Below are 20,861 nucleotides of genomic sequence, written 5' to 3'. Positions count from 1 at the left end.
CATATTTTAAGAGGGTACTGAAGAAGAAGAGGGTACTGCCCACGAAACACCTTTTGTTGCAGATAAAATTAAGACCTTATTAGAGAAGAGGGTGAACTCTTGGAGAGTAAGCAGAATATTTTGAAAACCTGTTGAACAAGAATGACGATATTTAATTAGTTGAAGATGATCTAGAATCATGAGGAGAATGATTGTAGCCCCTTAGAGCTAGTGGGATGTGAAAAAGTTTCATAATTGGAAAGCTCCAAAGTATATGATTTGCCCAGAATTTCAAGTATGATAATCACAAATTATGTAAAATAGCTTAAGAGTCGGTGAATAAAACTTAGGAAAGAGGTAATAATAAGGATCAAAAAACTTAAAGTACTTTGGTTCAACTACAACTAAAAACAATATCCTAGAAATCAAGCAAATGCTTATTGCAGATAAATATACCTTTTTTGTACTACAAACTGTGATCAGACCAATGGATATCTATGAGTCAGAGACTTGGACCTTGAGCCAAAAACATAGTGTTAATTTCACGAGAGAGGAAAATCCTAAAAGCCATGTATAATTTGGGCCAGTCAAAAAAGATGAGTGTGCAGAAACGATTGAACCATAAAATCAACTAACTATTTAAAGAAAAAGGTATAATAAATTTCACAAAATTAAAAACAGAAAAAAATTACCTATGGTCTTGATATACATACAGGAAATGGATTACAGATGCATTTAAAAGATTTATAATAGTAGATACAGAGGTTAACAAAAATTTGAAAGATCAAAAAAGACGTGGAACTTATGAGGAAAAAAACTTTAAAATTATAAGGAAAAGAACTTTAAAATTATAAAACAAAGACACAAGACAGGCTGCTTTAGAGTCATTGTTAGGAAGGTCATGGTCTAATATAGACTGAAATACATAAGTAAGTTAGTAGTAAGTTAATGAAAATGTTTTGGGGGAAAATCCATTATGTTAAATTTGACTTAATAGTTAGTGATTTTAAATAAGCTTAATATATATTTTTTCCTTAGGTGTTAAAAGTTGCTATTTTAGCTGAAAAATATGCTTCAGACTACACGTGGTATGTTGATGTGATACTGAATTTAATAAGAATAGCAGGGGATTATGTTAGTGAAGAGGTAATTATGTTTTTTTATTTATTTTTGTTAGAATAAATTTCTATATTCCAAACAGTTGTACAAGCGGAACCTATACTGGCAACTAGAATAAGACTATTTGCTAATAAAACTAAGGGGAGGCAACTGGCTTCTAGTTATTTTATAAAACAGTTGAAAATAAACTATTTTCAGAAAAATTAAGGCTGATTTTTTTTAAAAAGGCGATTATATAAAAAAAAAAAAATTCTGGATAAGCAAGCAGGTTTCACAAAAATTAAACATGAGGATTTTAAAAAACACAAGTGAAAAAAGAAAACTGACTTTTAACCATATAATTAATGTTCGGAAAAGGGAATTTACAATACAATCAACGTGAACCAAATACGTTAAAAGTGATTTAAAAATCGCATGTTGTAATATATTACAAAAATCAGTATTTGTAAACCATGTGCAATTGTCTCAAAAAACAAATAAGTGCAAGTAAGTGATAAAAAAAGCATGTAGATTTACTATGGGATAGTCGTGAAATCAAGCTTGCCGGAAAGTGATTGCTTAAATTATGAATGACCTAATATCAGATTTAAAATATCAAAATTTAAAAAGCCTTGCAAAGATGATGAAAAAAAACTAAATGCCAGAAAAACTGTCGGAAAACTACATAGATTTGTGTAGTAATAATATTGTGTTAAAGTATAAGAATTTGAAGAACCATGTAGAACTGCTGAAAGAAACAATAAATGACTGATGAGGAAACAATGTGATGGAATCACAATATTGAAAATCTGAAGGGGGGCTGATTACTCAAATACAAAATATGAAATTTGAAAAATCATGTAAAAATGGCTGATAAACTAAAGTGCCAAAAAAATAAATCAAAATTATGTATGTTTACATTGCAAATGAAATAGGAGTTCAAAATTAGTGAGTTATAATCAAAATATGTGTCATAATAACATCATTCATCAGCATATTAAAATATAATATTGTGAAAATGACCTAAGACCAGTGGAATCTATTAGGTAATTGGTGTAAATAGACTGTTTTATTTAGATACATACACATTGGGGTGCAAAAACACCATCAGAGTAACATTTCACAAAATTCACCTGGAATAAGCCTTGCATTATACAGGGTGTTCCAGAAAGGTTGCCCTTAATATGTATTTTTAAATTTCTTTTCGAAAATGAAAGCAAAAAGTATACTCATGGAGTCACAAATTAATATTTAAGGGAAGAATAAGCAAAAACACTATCGCAATCAGTTAAATTATAATAGCAGAAGGTATATGTACTAAACATCAAAACAGGTTTAATTGAGAGTTGAAACTTGAAGGTTTTCTTCTACCAACTCCTGTTTCTTCACACAAACAAATTTGTCTTATTTATTACATTTGCTTTTCTGTACTGTGATTCGTCAGAATTCGATAGCATTTTGGTTTTTTCCCAGTTTAAATAAATTTGCATCCCTGAATGTGTACACCCTTTGTTTTCATTTATGACAGGGATAATAAAATAGTGAATTAAGGAAAGTCTTTATGGAACACTGTATATCATCTCTACTTTCTTTAGATTTTTTTTACCCTATGTGTTACTTTTATTATCAGAGGATACTGCTTAAGTTACTATTAATTTCTGAGGATGCAGACAATTGTAGACAATTTTTTGATGTAGTATTCAGGGTTTCTAGTTATGCTGATATTCCTGATTATAAAAAATATTCTGTCTTTGTTTTCCTTATTTTTCTTTTGCAAAAGTTTTTTGTTTCACTTTATTTGTTGTAATGTTGCAGCTTAATTTAGTTGCTCTCTAATCTTGTTATTTGTTATAAGTGTGCATGTAATGTTTATTACATGACCAACAATTGTTACACTTTGAGGATAATTGTGAAAGCTGTTCTTAAGAAAATAAAAATAATCTCTCTACATGAACACACTTTACTTACCAATTGTCTGGCAAAGCAATGATCCAGAATTTAAATTTTTTTTTTTTTTTGCAGAGATGTAATGAAGTCATTAACTGCTCATTAAATGTCTTTTCTTTTATATAAAGCATTTGCCAGCAAAAAAAGATGAGAGTAATGAAACAAATGAAAATATAGTGACAAGTCATGAGGTTAGGAGGGGGGAGCTACTGCTTCATATCTTAATCTTGTAATTTCAGCATAATTTGACTGAATGAAGAAGGCTCATAATGAGAATATGCTTGCACTATGAGTTTTCCGATAGCCTAGTTCAGTCACTATCTCAGAAGATTCTGAGCTTTAACTTAAACACTTTGTAAAATGGAGGAAACTGAAGCTGCTCTATGATTGTGTGGTTAATTTTTTGACTTCACACCCCCATGAAACTTAGTAATCCATCGCAAAATGGTTTGTTCATTGACTGCCTTTTTCCCCAAATGCATCAATTACTGCAGCAGAATATCTAGTTTTGAATTCAAAGGAAATGAAGTGGCTGATTAAAATAGCCTTTTACATCAAAACTGAAGTTATAACTTGAATTTCATGTTTGAATGCTATTTATTAGAGCTCTGTGACAAGAGTTTTCATTTCAGAGAGTTCATCTTCAGGTTAACACATCCTAAGATGCTCTTGTGAGCTTCCTTTTACATTTTTTACTTTAAGCTTGGCTTACAACACTGTTTAATCAATATACTAGGATACATAATGTTATTGTTTGACTTTGCATCAAGTTCTTTTTTGATCATAATAAACACTCAGTGAACAAGAATTTTGTTATCTTTTCCTGTTAGAGGCTCCAAGGCCCAAAGCATTTGCCATTTCGCCAAATGTTATAAAATTGTAAATTCAGGGAAACATTTTGTTTTAGCTAAAGTTTTGGTGATCAATTTTTTTTACCTTAATGAAATATATATATTCCTGTCAATCCTGAAAATTATTTCAATATGAATTTTTCTGAACAAATCTTGTATTTTTTATTTGATTACAGTAATTTAATTTAGATACATCACATAACTCATTCGAATTATATTAACTCAAATAATATTAGCAACGAAAGATTATGTAAGCATTAAAAAGAAATGTGAAATTCAGATCAACATGTCCATTGCCAGATCACAGGATTCTATCCTGCAGTTTGTGTTAATAAAAGTATATGTAATTGGTAGCAATAAGCATATTATCATCCAACTGTTTTTGCATAATATGTTTTCTCGTTACAGTAACAAAATGTTTATTAAAATAAACTTATTGTAAAAGTAAAAACTAAAATTATTGCTAAAATAGGAAAATTTAACTTTGATTTTATCTTTATCACTTTTCAATGATATAGTAGAACCATCTACGTTTTGCTGGTACTGAACGCCCAAATTTTGATAAAACAGAATAATGCAGAATTAACTTATTCAAATAACAGTGATTACTTTTTTTTCAAAATGATTAAAGCTAGGACAGTAAAAAATAAGCGAGACAGTAAAAATTCTTTTATTCAGAAATAAGACTTAAAGAAGGAAATGTTATATTTGAAATGAAATATATTTATATCAAAAATAGTCAGAATCTCAAAAAACATTAAAGGTTGCTCCATTTTTATCCTTATGTTACTGCTCTAGTTTAAGAAGTTACCAAAATTAACCCCAACCTATTTTTCCCTCAAAGGCTATAAAACTTCTAAATTTTTCATCTCTCCCATTCATTGCTCATTTATACTCTCCTCCCCAACTGTAAAATGACTCTAGATTCGATTTTACTTTTTATGAAATATGAATTCAATTTATAATGAATTTGTATAATGATTTGAAGTTTTCCATGGGAAAATAATTAATCATAATTTTTTTTAAAAGATTTACCTTTGGCTAAGACTATTGAAATTTGGCTTAGACTTTTGAAATTTGGCTAATACATTTGATATTTGACTAATTTACTGGCTAATGATTTTAAGTCCTTAGCCTTAGTCCAAGCCTTACGCAAAAATTATGCCCAATGCTAAATTTCATTACATAATTAATTTCCATTGACCCAATATTAATGTTCTTATTTTAAAATTAGTTTCCTCATATTTTATTCTATCTGTGAATTATTTTATGCAATAATAGAAATCAAAATGTGTGGCTTAAAATTGAATTGAAATATTTATGCCTTAGACTGTACTTATTTGGTGTTTAGATACACTAATTTAAAAAGAATTATTTTATTTTTTTGGTTACTTTCTTACTGCTGAAACAAAACTTATAGGTATAATATAACTTTATATATTTGAGTAATTGTCCTGCACTAACTCTCTGCACATAGTTAAGATAATAAAACTGCATATAATTGAATTTCAGCTTAAAACGAGAAAAATATTTTTAAAGTAATCTTGAAGGATAGCCTATGCCTAGCAATTGCATTTATAAACAGTACTTTTTTTTTGAAAGTTAGCAAAATAAAAGGAAAATTTTGGCTATTGTGAGGAGTTATGAGAATTTTCAGTTAAAATAAGCTATATAAACCAGAAGCATTGCGATCATGGATATCAGTACTCTTATGAACCAATATTGCTGCTGTGTTAGTAATGTACAAATCTGGTGAGCTCCTTACCTAAATTCAATTATCATTGTCAGTCAGTGTTGGTTTCATTCTTATTTTGATAAGATAAGTTCGGCAATTTAAGTTATTGTGCCAAATAAAAAATAAAAAAGGACAGTAAAATACCTACATATAATTCTTTTAAGTTTACTGGCTTGCCCTTTAGCTGCCTTAAGCAGCATCCAAATATTGTCCTAACCAAATCTTTGAGGGCTAAATGTGTTCCATATCTAATTAGTTTTTGTATTTTTATTGTTATATAACTAAGTCTAATAATTTGTCTAATTTGTAAATAAAGTTCATGAAACTTATATTTAAAATGAACTATTTATAGGTGTGGTACAGAGTTATTCAGATTGTTATAAATAGAGATGATGTCCAAGGCTATGCTGCCAAAACAGTTTTTGAAGTAAGTATTGGATCTATACTAACGATATATCTATGGAAAAAAAATTGAGAATTTTATGAATATCTAAGAATTTTACATCAATACCGAGAGCATCTTCCTTGAAATCGAAAAGGAATAAATTAAGTATGCAGAAAATAATTTTCTAATGTTGTAAGGCAGATAGTCTAGTCTATTTGTTGTAAGATATATTTATGATATACATGATTTCTATTCATTTTAATTTTCTAGGCACTTCAAGCACCTGCTTGCCATGAAAATATGGTGAAAGTAGCTGGCTATATTTTAGGTGAATTTGGAAATCTTATTGCTGGTGATCAAAGGTCTAGGTGAGAATTTCAATTTTTTTTTATATTGTTACCTGTAGATCTCTGAATGTTTTTAAAAATATCTCCTTTACTCTTTTTTTAATGTAGGTAAGTAAAACTTTCTTCTAAATAACACTTTGGGTGAAGTGAATTTTATCCCCTTAAACTCAGTATTGGACAAATTATTAAAAATTTTATTTTTGTTTTATATCTCTTGTACCAGACAATCTGGTGGTTGAATAATTTCTTAAATATTGTCTTTTTATTAGCCTGGTGCAAGCATCCTGCTTGAGTACAATTTCCTAGAATTCTGAACAGCAACATAGCACAACATTATTAGTTTTTGGTGTTTCATCATCAGCTCGAAACTATTTAATTTACCTTAACTCCTTTCATTGGTATTGTAATGTCAGAACAAACATTATGCACATTAAATTTTATCTTCCGTCATAACCACCCTCTTGATTAACATGCAAATAAAAATTGTCACAAAATAATCACCTAAAGTGCGATATTCTTAGTTATCATCAAATGAAAAATAAAGTAGAAGGTATAAAGGTTTTTATTTATAAATAAAATACGTTTCATAAGAACTGTAATATCAATTGGCTAAGTTCTTTAACAACAACAAAAAAATGCAATCAAATGACAATTTTTATAGATGAACAGTCTGTTTCAGAACATAAGTGTCAGCTGTTGAAAAATATAATACTGACCCTGAGACTGACAAAATATTCTTAAATTATTATCTTTATTTTTCCTATCATTAGGAGGTCCAGTATACATGGTTGTCCTAAACTCATCTTACCTTTCGCAAAGTAACCACATTTTATTGTATTAGTAATAAGTTGTATCTTTTATGTTAATGAAATCTATTACCTTGATTACTTACCAAAAATATTCAATTTCTTTTGATTTAAAATTTGGTGCATTTAAAGTGAAAAATGTTTGCTGAGAAATTTTAAATATCTAACAGCTATAAGTCATTCATTAGTAATGTTAATTAACTTTCTTTTGTTATTGAATAAAACATATTCAATTCTTACTTTTCAATTCAAAATCCAGTTAATGTAATTTTTTTCGAGACACAAATAGCATTTTTAACATTTAAACTTAAGTGATTAAAAATAATATTAGTAATTAATATTTTAAAATCATTTAATAAATTTTATAAATATAAATCCATACATATTAATGTGAAATGTTTTTTTAGTCCTCTTATCCAGTTTAAATTGCTTCATTCCAAATATCATCTTTGCCCTGCTGCTACTAGAGCTCTTCTGCTAACAACTTATATAAAATTTATAAATCTATTTCCTGAAATAAAGCATGAAATACAGTCTGTAAGTATAATTTTTATAAATATGTAATATATAGTCTTTTTATTTTTTATTATTTTTTTTAATTCTCTGAAAAAAATCTTCTCAGATTCTTAAAAGTGATAACAATATTAGAAGTGCAGATGCAGAACTTCAGCAACGTACTGTTGAATATTTACAACTGAGTAGTATAGCTACATCTGATGTATTGGTGAGTTTAAATTATTTCTGTATGAATAATACTATTATAAAAAAGTTATGGTCTATATTTGATTTGTGGTATGAACTTATTGTATGTTTTTTCATATATAGTTTTTGTTGCTTGCTCAGTCTGTAGGTTTTTATTTTTTATTCTTTCTGTGTAATTTTAAAGTTTTGTATTACCATAATCATTAGAAGTATGAAATAATATTGGTAATGTACAATCAGGCTTTATCAAAATGGGCAACTGACTAGCTGTGTTTGTTAGTTGATAAACAATTTGTGATACCTGCAAAAATCCACAATACATTTTTATAGATGTTTATGAACATAATGTTTAATTTTTTTAAATTTATTTTTAGGCCACCGTCCTAGAAGAGATGCCTCCATTTCCAGAAAGAGAATCTTCTATTTTAGCAATCTTAAAGAAAAAGAAGCCAGGTGTGGCAGAAGGCTTGCCTCCAAATGCTGTAACCAAAGATCATCCGGCTTTATTTAATCACAGCGTTGCAAATAATGGAGAAGTCAATAATATGGTATTGTTCAAATTTATTATTTTTGACTTTACATTAAATAACTTATGTATTTTTATAAGCTATTTTTTATTGTATTTTTTCCAATCTTGCAATTATTTCAGCAATAACAAATATATTCAAATATAAAGCTTTTATTGTTGCATAATTTCAATAAGAATTGTATTAAAGATTTTAAATACTTAACAAAAAGTATGATTAAAAAGATGTATCCATACTGTAAAAGGTAGGAAAGGCTAATAGAGTCCCAATAAATTGATGTCAAACAATACAACATTGTTATTTAATTCCCTTTTTTTGTTCTAACAAGTGTGATACAAAAATGTAATATCAAAAATGTTCTACTGGCACCAATATGAAGTTTTTCTATGATTTGATATAAGATTTCTCTTCTATACTGTGTAGTACATATATCTTGCTTTTTCTTGTTTTGGAAAAATTGTTTCTTGCCCGTATTAATGAGTTTTCCATGTTGTATATTTTGTCAAAAATTGATCATTCTTGAATTAATCGATAATTTTAAACTGATCTTTTCCAGCTACATGATCTAGAGAAAATGCATCTTGACAGGAGATTTCTCTAAATGTAAATTAGAGTAAAAACTTATCTTAAATATATCTGCTTATAGTTAATAAAGAATAACAGTTGATGCTTGATATGAGGACCCATGTGATTCAATGAAAAATTTGCATTATAACATGAGGTTGTGATATCCCGAGTGCACAAAGCTACAGCAAATATTTACCCATAAATACTAGACTTATTTAATTAATATTACTGAAGTTTGTAGTAGTTTAAAAATACCTTTGAAAAAAAAGCAGAAAAGGTGGGTAAGAAAACTATTGATAATGTGCTGGATTTGAATAAGTCATGTAGACATCAGAAATCCCGAGACTGGATTATACATCTGATGAATTACTAGATTAGTTAAACTATGATAAGAATGTATTTTATGAACTAAGTGAGATTGTTCAGAGTATAATCACTAAAACTTTCTAATCTGATGATCCTGTCAGTGTAACAAATCTGAATGTGATTGTAGTTGTACAGATTTTTGCTCCTGCTGATTCAAAAGACTCCTATTAAATATGTTGGGTAATTTAAACAACATGAAACTGATGGTACCCTTTTATCGTTACAGCAAATCTGAAATTTAACTGCTAAAAACTTACTACAAAAATGTATCAAAAACATATTTTAAATTTTTTATGTTATGATAATTGAAACATTAAAATCTAATACTAAAAAAAATCAGCTTAAAAGGGACCCTGGGATATCTGACAATTTCAATTTTATGGGTGTAAGATAATTGAAGTTCTACTATATCTATTTCTTTTAAGGACTTCTTAGAATTTTTCGCTATTGATTTAATTTTATGCTTAAAATATTAGAAGAAATTATAATAAAAATTATAGATTTTACTATTAAGCCTTGATTTTTGGCTTTTTGTACCAATTGAACCATGTTTCATTCTTTGTAAATTTTTAGCCAGCTTCAACAACTATTGATCTCTTGGGCATTGCTAGCTCACCTCCAAATCCTCAAGCCCCATCTGCACCAACGACAAATGATTTATTAGTTGATGTTTTTGGAGATTTAGCAACTGCATCTGTTCCAAATTCTTCTTCAAATAATTTAGCGCCAGGAGCTATTGTCATATCTAATGAAGAAGGATTATATAAGTAAGTATACTGTAAAAAGCACATCTTTTAAAAAAAAAAATCAATGACCTTAAATTAGTTATTGCAAAACAAATTTAAATTAGTTATTGCAAAACAAATTTGAATTAGCTATTTATTACAAATCAAATTTAAAAACACAACTAACAACTTCTTTGAAATTGAGAGGATGTATAAGTAAAAGATGTATGTAACAGAAAAAGGGTAATAGAATTTTGAATAAAGCTTCAAATTTTTTTTTGTTTCAGCTTTAATTTAAAATTTTAAATTTTTTCAAAATCATGCCAGTAAAAGTTTTTAGATTAAGATTATCTTTTTTATTGTAAACATGTTTTATCTTATGAAATAATTAATATAGTTATGCATGGTACTGTGATAACTACTTAAACTCTATACTATCACTAATATAAAAAGTCTAATTTCTTATTCCATAGATAGAAATACCATTTTAATTCATTGCAACACCTGTGTACCTCATTTATGTTAGTGTTTTGTTTAATTTCTCTTCCTAAATACTAGAAGCATATGCATAGACTCTTTAAAAAATATTTGTAAAATTTTAACTGTACTGTCCTTGCCAATAGTCTGAACGCATTCCCGTTTTTCCTGAAATTTGCAAAGTGGAAACTCCTTAGGGATCCAAAACTTTATTTATTAGATTTGTTTTCTAAGTAAACATTCTCAATGTAAGGAGAGAAAAATACATATTTTAATTTATGTTCAGAAAGAATTATTGAGAAAGTTAGCTTTCATAAAAGTACGGGTCTTGTATTTGAGCTTTGTATATGTGAGACATTTGTTTCATAGATTTATTTAAAGTTTGGCAATGTATTGGCTCCAGCAGCTTTGAAGAGCCTCTCGTAGATCATCTTTGTTTGTTAGCATTCCGTTGATGGATTTTCCAGTCCAGGTAATCCCATTGAAGTTCAAATGATGACTGATCAGAATATTATGATTACCACTCTATTTTTATGATGGTGTGAACGTCTTTACTTTTTAGATAATTACTGTGTAACTTAGGCAACTTTTAGATTGTTTACACATCCACAGGGTTGCCACAGGCTACTAAAATGCAACTATTTGCTACTATTTTTGGCCTTAGGCGACTATGGCGACCTTTTTTGCCTGAAAAGGTTAAAGCAACTATTTTCAGGAATAGGCGACTTTTTTTTAACTCTTGGCGAAGTTTTTTCGCAAAAATGAACGTTACTTTTCAGAACGTTAATAAAAGTAAGCAAACTTTTATACAATCATTTATTTCCAAAGAGCCATAAATTTAAATTTCCATTGGATTTAATAAAGTACTTGTTATATGCTCTCTCTGAGGGGCAGTTTTAATTGTTTTTTCCTTCTATTTAACATTCGTATTTTATTGTAATTCGACTTTTATTTAGGCACCTATTTTCTAATATGTATACCTTTTATATTCGTGAAAATTTTTTTTTTAATTGGAGCATAGTTGGGACTGGGCGATAAATCGATGTATCACAAAATATCGATTTAACGCATATATCAGTAGGCCGATGTAGTGACTTTCGTTTTAGGCGTTGCATCAGAAATCTGATTTAAGCCGCCGTAATTATATTACAATCACGGTTTAACGATTTAATATGCAGGGATCCTTGACTAGGCTAACGCTATTACCGCACTAATGAAGACAATTTTGATTTCGTCTAGCTGCTGAGATATAGATAGCGTTTTGCTATTAGGATGATGTTAGTTTTGTGATTTTGAATGATGACGAGCGAATTGAATCAGAACTCCCGGTTTTGTGCGAGTATCAGCGTTGTAATATAGAACGCAATGCATAGTTTCTTTATGTCCATTTTTGTCTTCAGGATTTTGCGTTTTTTGAAGATTATTTTCAATGGGACTTAAGTCATTTTGTGATCGTTGTGCATTTTATTTCGTCGGAAATAATTGTCGGGTTTCTTGTAAATTATTTTCAGTGAGACTTTTGCAGCGATCGTTTCGTTCTGCATTATTTCATACCATTTTTTTCTGTCTGGGTTTAACGATTCTTGGCAATTATTTTTAGTAGACCTACTGTTACTTTGCGATTGCTGCACAATTGCTGTTATCTTAAATTTTCGTTCTGAACTCAATAGATCAAATCATTGATTTTTTTCAATTGTTTTTTATTTTAAGCGATGCAATTTAATAGGGGTATTTTGTATTTTAACTTTGTTATAAAAAGTTTGTTTTTTTAAATTTATTAAATGTAGTTAAGTATAATAATTTGATTGTTTTTCAACCAATAAATGCTCAGTCGTTTTTAATTATAAAGAAATTAAAACAAAGCTTACCTTTATTTAATTTGCTTTTATTTTTGAGAAAATGAAAACAAAGTTTTAAAAAAATTTGGCTATTAGTTAAAACAAATTTTTTTTTTAAATTAAATAAAAAGTTTAGTAATGTTTTGGCATTTTTAATAATTTAACATTAGTACTTAAAGTATTTTTTAAAAATTTTTATTAAAATTCTTTCAATACTTGTTTGTTTTATAATTTGTTCGATAGTCAGTATCATTTTTAAACAAATAAATCTTTGGTCTATTTTATTTTCAAAAATGAAAATAATAAGTAAAAATATTATTACATTTATTAAGTACAGAATTTGACCATTAGTTAATACTACTTTTTATTATTTTAAATAAGTAAATAAAAAAGGGGCTAATGATGTTTCAAAAACATGTTTTTTTTTCAGCAAATGAAAAAAAAATTTTTCTTCTAAAGTTAACATTTCTTTGGTTTGTTTTCCACTTTCGTATTTTTTCTTCTTTTAGTTTTTAATTCATGTATGTAAAATAGTATGTTACAGTATTATTATTTTTAAACCAATAAATCTTATATCATTTTTAATTTAAGAAAAATGAAAAAGCTTGGTTTTGCTTTTACTTTGACTTTATTAATTTAATTGAAAAAATTAAGTAATGATATTGATGTCATAGTAAAATATGTTTAGAATTAATATTTTCTTTTCTACTAGATTTATTCCTTTTTTTTGTTTTTTTGATTGATTTACAGATTTCCCATAGGTAATTTTTGAACAAAAGCTAAATTGTGATGCATCACTATATCGTGATGTCTAACTGACGATGTATTACGATTTAAAATTTCTGACATCACCCAGTCCTAATAATAGTATTTGACAATTAAGCTATAATTTTAGTTATTTGGTTTACCATTTTTGATAAATTTTTGTTCCTATTCAGGCAACTATTTTCATAGTTTTAGGCAACTATTTTCATGCTTGAGGCTACTAAAAGCAACTATTTTTGTTCATTTTTTACTGTGGCAACCCTTCATCCATTATGTTTGCCTGTTATCGCAATAAAGTCGTTCAGATTCGAATCGATTATTTTTGTCCGACCAGTTTGTTTTCTTGCAAGTTTGTGCTCTTCTTTTAATAGTCCAACACATTGTACCTGAATTTCTTCACTCGCTGAGCTATTTCCCTCAGAAGTTAGCCTTCTTATTTCACAATAATTGTTTGAAAACATGCTTCGATCCTTATTTCACATTTTTAATAATACATGTTAAACTTTTTTCTTCCTTTTGATGGTTCTTTACTTAATTTATTTGGTAAAAGTTAATAAATATTTCCGAGTCAAAAGATACAGATTCATCTGATTTCATCTTTATTTTAGCATAATTAAAAAATAGCGCATTGGCAGCAAACAGACGACTTATAAGAGTTTGTTAAAGCAGTGCTAGATGTCTTCCATCAACCGAATACAAGGTGCAGGAACTTCAATGACTGTTCTTTAGTAGTCTTTTGCTACTAAGTAAATTTCTCAAGTAAATCTGTGTAAAGCATATATTTTTATGTTAATCTATTAACAATGTTATTTATTTTGAAAAGAAGTTCACTAAAAATGATTTTGGATCGATGCAGTATCTTCGAATTGAAATTTTTCTCAAAAAAACAGGTGCGCTTATACTTTTGAAAAAAATCTATATCAAAGCTTAACCCCGTCCCGTCCGCCCCCGTCGGGGGGCATCCGGAGAATGAGGGGAAAAATCTGTCAAAAAATAAATGACTTATTTACTAATATTATAGGTAAAATTTTTTGTATAAAAACTCAGTATTCAATGAAAGTAAACCATTTTTTTGAGGATAAGTATTTTATAAAATTTGCATTTATTTTTTATTGGATACATTACATTAACTCTAATAACTTCAAAGCAAATAATAAGTGATAAATAGCATGCACTTGGACAAACTTGTTTCAGAGAAATTTTTAAAATAGCTGACACATAATGCTGAATAAATATGCTGACACATAGTGTGATTCATTTTAGGGGTTTTTGAATTTGGTTCATTGCAATGAAACTACTTATGTCTTATAGTGTTTTGCGTGTGTGTTTGTGACCAATTTTAAAACATTGTGTACCAATGTTCATTTAGTGCCATTAGTTATCAGGTTATATGATTCTCTATTAATATGAAACTCTAATATAAAAAATGTTCATAGGTTAAACGTAACTATGATAGAAATCTTAGTGCTATGTAAATTAATCTGTTTTATTCATTGTAAAAATTTATCATTAATGCATGAATATAAAAGAAATATTTTTATCATTTAGGCTTATATGTAAAAACAATGGAATTTTGTTTGAAAATGATCTGCTACAAATTGGAGTAAAGAGTGAATTCAGGCAAAATTTAGGACGTATCAGTCTCTTCTATGGAAACAAGACTCCTCTTCAATTCAATAATTTTACCCCAACTGTATCTTGTTCAGACAGCCTAAGTCATAGTATCCTTATTTATATGAGTTCTTTATTCTAGATATACTATAGTGTTCGAATTAATTGGGACAAGCAAGATTTTCTCATTCGAGTTGGTATGGGATTGCCAGTGATGTCCTGAACCGCTTCAAACCAGTTATTACTGCCTTGAGCTGTGGTGACGGATAGACCTTCACTATAATTTACTCGTCTGACTGGTTTTAGTGTATTTGTGGTTCAGTTGTGAGCATTTCAGTGTGGAAACAGGTAGTTATAATTTTGAGTTTAGTCTAACACAAGTTATGTGCTTATAAAAGATGGATATTAGTCCGAGGAAGCGCTCTAAAATTATCGCTCTTAATGAACACACTTCTATGACTGTAAGAGACATCGCTACAGCAGTTGGTGTAGGGAAATGTAGTGTTTCCAGAATTCTTAGAACATTTCAAGATTCCGGCTCATCCTCTCCAAAAAGAAAAGGAAAATGTGGACGCAAACGGAAAACTACTCCCAGAACTGATAAAAGTCTAATTAGAAATAGTAAAATTAATCCAAGAAAGACGAGCACAGACCTACGAAGGGATTTATTGGATTGTGGTGCTGATGTGAGTACTTCAACTGTACGAAAAAGGCTTCTAGAAGTTGGAAGTGTCAAGAAGACCAAGGAAAAAACAATTTCTAACTCAGAAAATGATGAAAAAACGCTTAGCATAGGCCAGAAAATACCAAATATGGACTGTAAATGACTGGAAGTAAGTGGTTTTCAGTGATGAAACACATTTATTTGTGCAGGGATAAAAAATCAAGTGTAGTTAGACGAAGTGAAGGCGAAAGTCTGAGACCAGATCATATCCAACAGACTGTAAAACACCCTTCTAAACAAATGTTTTGGGGTTTCTTCACAACAAATAGCACTGGAAGCTTAGTGCCTCTAAAAGGCATGATGAATTCAGCCAAATACATCGATATATTACATAGTAGGATTGTTCCATTCATGGAAACATTCGACGGAACATTTCAACATGATTTGGCCCCTTGTCACAATTCCAAACTGGTCNTAAATTTGAACGGCAACAGCCTGTAATGGAGTCGACAATGAAATGAGAGATGATGGGAAACTTGTAGAGATTAATATTGCAACACCACCGCTAGGTCGATTAGTATCAACGCAATCCTTTCGATGGCATACATACTATAGTGTTCGAATTAATTGGGACAAGCAAGATTTTCTCATTCGAGTTGGTATGGGATTGCCAGTGATGTCCCGAACCGCTTCAAACCAGTTATATGTGCCTTGAGCTGCGGTGACGGATAGACCTTCACTATAATTTACTCGTCTGACTGGTTTTAGTGTATTTGTAGTTCAGTTGTGGGCATTTCAGTGTGGAAACTGGTGGTTATAATTTTGAGTTTAGTCTAACACAAGTTATGTGCTTATAAAAGATTAATATTAGTCCGAGGAAAGCGCTCTAAAATTATCGCTATTAATGAACACACTTCTATGACTGTAAGAGACATCGCTACAGCAGTTGGTGTAGGGAAATCTAGTGTTTCTAGAATTCTTAGAACATTTTAAGATTCCGGCTCATTCTCTCCAAAAAGAAAAGGAAAATGTGGACGCAAACGGAAAACTACTCCAAGAACTGATAAAAGTCTAATAAGAAATAGTAAAATTAATCCAAGAAAGACGAGCGCAGACCTCCGAAGGGAATTTATTGGATTGTGGTGTTGATGTGAGTACTTCAACTGTACGAAAAAGGCTTCTAGAAGTTGGACGTAAGGCAAGAAGACCAAGGAAAAACAATTTCGAACTCAGAAAATGGTGAAAAAACGTTTAGCATGGTCCAGAAAATACCAAAAATTGACTGTAAATGACTGGAAGAAAGTGGTTTTCAGTGATGAAACACATTTATTTGTGCAGGGACACGAATCAAGTGTAGTTAGACGAAGTAAAGGCGAAAGTCTGAGACCAGATCATATCCAACAGACTGTAAAACACCCTTCTAAACAAATGTTTTGGGGTTTCTTCACAACAAATAGCACTGGAAGCTTAGTGCCTCTAAAAGGCATGATGAATTCAGCCAAATACATCGATATATTATATAGTAGGATTGTTCCATTCATGGAAACATTCGACGGAACATTTCAACTTTATTTGGCCCCTTGTCACAATTCCAAACTGGTCCAGAATTTTATGCGAGAAAACAAAACAGAAGTGCTTGATTGGCATGGTAATTCACCAGACCTAAATCCCATTGAGAACCTGTGGCATATTCTAAAGAATCGCTTAGCCAAGATGAATTGCACGACAACAGAACAAATGATAAAAAGTGCTATTCAAGTATGGTTCCACAACGATAAAGTCAAGAACATGTGCGTTACACTAGTGGAATCAATGCCAAAACGTGTTCTTGAAGTCATATCTGCTAAAGGAGGACATACTTCATATTAATTCAGACATGTATCAATGTAACTTAAGGTATGTAATGATTAAAAGCTAAAGTTTCAATAAATCACTTTTTTTTTCATTTGTCCCAATTAATTCGAACAGTATAGTAAGTTGGTGTGTTCTCATTTTTTCATGAAGTATAAGTGCATAAACATAGATATCTCAAGTGAATTAATTTATTTTTGTTATAAAATGTGGTATTTATTACAATTTTTCAGTTAATCATAGGATAAAGGCATCATAGGATATATTTGCCCCTGTCCCTTTTGTTTGTTAATAATAAGTTTTATTGTCTTTTTGTGTTCACTTCCTTTAACTGTTATTAATATCCTTGTTTCCATGTGTCTTCTTAAAAGAAGCTTTATTTTTATTACTTCTGTAAAATTTTGTAGTTTCATGAATTACTTAAATTAGCATTTTTCAACTTTCTTACTGGACTATTAATTTATTTTGTATTTTTCTATTTTGTCATATCTCAGTTTAAGCCCATGTTTTTAGCTTTAAATTTTTAGTGTTTCCTTAATAATGAAAAGAAATCAATATCCAATGTAAACCTGTTGAACCTACAATAGATGCTGGTGCGCAAGTTCAGCAACAACTGAACGTAGAATGTATCGATGATTTTAATGAAAAACCAGTTTTGACTATCCAGTTCATGTAATTGCTTTATTTTGAATTTATTGACATCAATTATAGTTGTAAAAATTATTTTTATTGAAAATTATTTTGTTTCAGGTATTCAAATGTGCTACAAAAGCTGTCAATGAAACTTCCTGTTACAATAAACAAATTTTTTGAGCCAACAGTGATGAACTCTGAAGCATTTTTCACAAGATGGAAAAATCTGAATAAGTAAGGTTCTTTTTTTTATTCTTCTAGTTTTTTATTTTGTTTTAGGCCTGTGCATAACAAAAATTTTATTTATTCAATATTTTATAGTCCTTCTCAAGAAGCACAAAGAATATTTAAAGCCAAGCATCCCATGGACATAGAAACAACAAAAACAAAGGTTAGATTAATTTTCATTTTTAATGCCTGATAATGCGAGTTTATCATTGCTTTCTCAAGTTTAATCTGTGTTTATTCAGTGTATCTTGGAATTTCATCTGTATTTCAAGATATATGTTTCATGCCAATTTAATTTTTTTAGTAGCATTATCATTTGTGAAATTGTTACAAAATATGTCATTGAATTTTTTGTAAATTAAATTGTTATATAAATTATTGTATCAAAAAATTTGTCACATTATTAAATGTGCAACAGTTGTGTATGTATTTGTAACAAAATGGGAAATTTTCTTCTTTAAAAAAATGTTGCCTTTGTATAAATTGCAATATTTGCTAAATTTAGTTACTTTTTTGAAGAAAAAGGTATTTTTATTCGCTCTTAACTCTTGAAAATTCCAATTTTCAAAAATCACATGTTATCAACAGTAAAATGAAAGGTATTTTAATTCAATTTAAATGTATCTGTGAATAGCGTCAATTATTGTTTTGATACCACACCACCCTTTTTAAAATCTCAGAACATTGAAATAATTAGTAGAATTGATGGGTGATCAGAACATGTTCATTGCAACTGACTGAAAAAGACAGGAAAGCAATGGAAAAGAATCACATTTTGGAATGTTTATAAAAGTTTAAATTTTCATTAAGTTGTCTGTAGTCATTACATACCATCATTTAAAGTTTATCCAGGACTTTCTTAGCTTGTTTTTGCATATATTTCTTTGTTGAAAATTTCTATTTTCTGGATTTAAAATTAATTGCCTTTGTGAGAAAAATGAATTTATCAAGGAAACTTTTGAAATGTAACCTTAATTTTAGTACTTTTTTCAAAGTTTGTACAGTCCTTAAGAACTCCTTAATTTTGAAGGAAAAAAAAATAATAATAAACGGGCCTTAAAAAAAATTAACTCCTTATTTTACTCCAAAGTCCTTAAAAACTGCTTTATTTTTTTAAAACTGAATCTTAGCTATTTATAGAAGAAAAAAAGAAAGGAACTGTTTTGGTGAGCACAAGTTCGCATGTAAGTAATACAAATTGTGGTGAGGTCAAAGTTTGAGCTGAACCCCTTCAATGATCACAATAGAGGCAGCATCTTTAATTGGTTGTAGGGAGGTTGAAATTCACACCTTTTTCTTCAGAATGTTCAGTAATTATTTGGGTTGCTTTGTTTCATCTTTTGTTGGGGAAAAGTCATTTTATTTTTTCATCATTTGATTGAGTTCAGGTTGCACATTATTTATGGAAAAACGAAAAAAAACTAAGTTAAGAATAGAATGAATAAAGTAGTGTTGGGTTTTGTTTTAAAGTGTTGATTATTTCTATTCTCCTATATGCCGGGTATGTGTTTCACTCATCATAATTTGTATTAATGCAGTTTCAATATCAAGCATCCTGAATCATTTTCATTAACCTAACATTTACATTATCATTTAAAAATCACACTTTGTGATTTGTAATCATGTAATTTTAAAATTATGCATTGGGATTTACATTTATGGGTTTTAAAATTGCATATTGAAGTTCATTATCACACAAGTTAAAAAATCTAACACTGTGGTCCGCATTTGCAAAATTTAGAAAACCCACATCTTGATTTATATTTACGTGATTTTAAAGTTACTCATCTTGATTCGTATTTTCACGATTTAAAAATATCAAGATTCGTAAATAAATAAAACACGATTTAAAATTTAAGCATCGTGGTCCATGTTAACTGAATTTAAAAATGAAACATAGAATTAAAAGTCACACATAGTGATTCTTATTCACAAATTTTTGATATCTCTTATGATTCATAATCAAACATCATGACAATTTTTATTGACTCACTTTAAAATCCCATATAATTTTTTTTAAAGACTTAGATAAAAATTTTATACTTAGCCTTCGTATAATTTAAAGTATTTTTGTATAATTTATTTTAAACAAACATTGTTCACATAAGTACAAAAATAGCTTGGAAAATTTTTACCCGAAGCTTTTTTCATTATTTATTACTCAAGAATTGCCTAAATTTGTGTTCAGAATTTAAATCTCTATTGATATTGTTGTGAAATGATGGTATTTTAATTTCTTATTATGACTCATAATTTTGATGAATATTAGTCTAAGTTGAAATCATTAATTTATTAAGATTTAAAGCTATTTTTGTTTTAATAGGTAAACACATATTTTCTTAGCATCATTTATTTTTATAGTGTGATCTCAATATTTGTTCTAAACTTGTACACATTGTTTATTTTGAGTAAATAAAATTATTTTTCTTGTATTATATAATAAAAATTTCATTGAGCTGATATTAAATATCAGCATTGTTTAATTGGGCAAATTTTACCCCTGACTAGAAATCTCCATTTTGAGAATAAACTAAATTTTTACTATGGTGTAATGCCATTTCCGCTGAAACATTTTTTATTTTCGGTCCTTGAAACAGAAAAATCTTTTTATCAAGTTCAATGAGTTGCAAAAAACTATTTTATTAAAGAAAAAGTCTCACATTGAAGAAATTAATGCTGAAATTTTTGCTGAAAACCTGTCATTGAAAGCAAAAAAAAGATTTTTGTTCTAATTTCATTAAAATCTACTTTTCATAATT

General features: G+C 28.9%; 1 protein-coding gene across 4 annotated transcripts in view; it reads left to right on the top strand.

The window, feature by feature from the left end:
* The window catches only part of LOC107457070 (adaptor protein complex 2, subunit alpha), a 66,055-nt gene that overhangs the window by 32,107 nt on the left and 13,087 nt on the right, over positions 1–20,861 (top strand). For all 4 annotated transcript variants that reach the window (XM_016075126.3, XM_071187680.1, XM_016075124.3 and 1 more), the window contains exons 13-23: positions 1,018–1,125; positions 5,963–6,037; positions 6,266–6,363; positions 7,556–7,685; positions 7,771–7,872; positions 8,225–8,398; positions 9,884–10,077; positions 14,664–14,836; positions 17,790–17,913; positions 17,992–18,108; positions 18,196–18,265. In XM_016075126.3, the coding sequence (XP_015930612.1) occupies positions 1,018–1,125; positions 5,963–6,037; positions 6,266–6,363; positions 7,556–7,685; positions 7,771–7,872; positions 8,225–8,398; positions 9,884–10,077; positions 14,664–14,836; positions 17,790–17,913; positions 17,992–18,108; positions 18,196–18,265 (1,365 nt within the window). The remainder of the gene's footprint in view (positions 1–1,017; positions 1,126–5,962; positions 6,038–6,265; positions 6,364–7,555; positions 7,686–7,770; positions 7,873–8,224; positions 8,399–9,883; positions 10,078–14,663; positions 14,837–17,789; positions 17,914–17,991; positions 18,109–18,195; positions 18,266–20,861) is intronic.

This window comes from Parasteatoda tepidariorum, chromosome X1, assembly GCF_043381705.1.
Source record: "Parasteatoda tepidariorum isolate YZ-2023 chromosome X1, CAS_Ptep_4.0, whole genome shotgun sequence".
NCBI classification, from domain to species: Eukaryota; Metazoa; Arthropoda; class Arachnida; order Araneae; family Theridiidae; genus Parasteatoda; species Parasteatoda tepidariorum.
The sequence above is the reverse complement of the archived record's forward strand: the minus strand, read 5'-3'. Positions and strand labels throughout refer to the sequence as shown.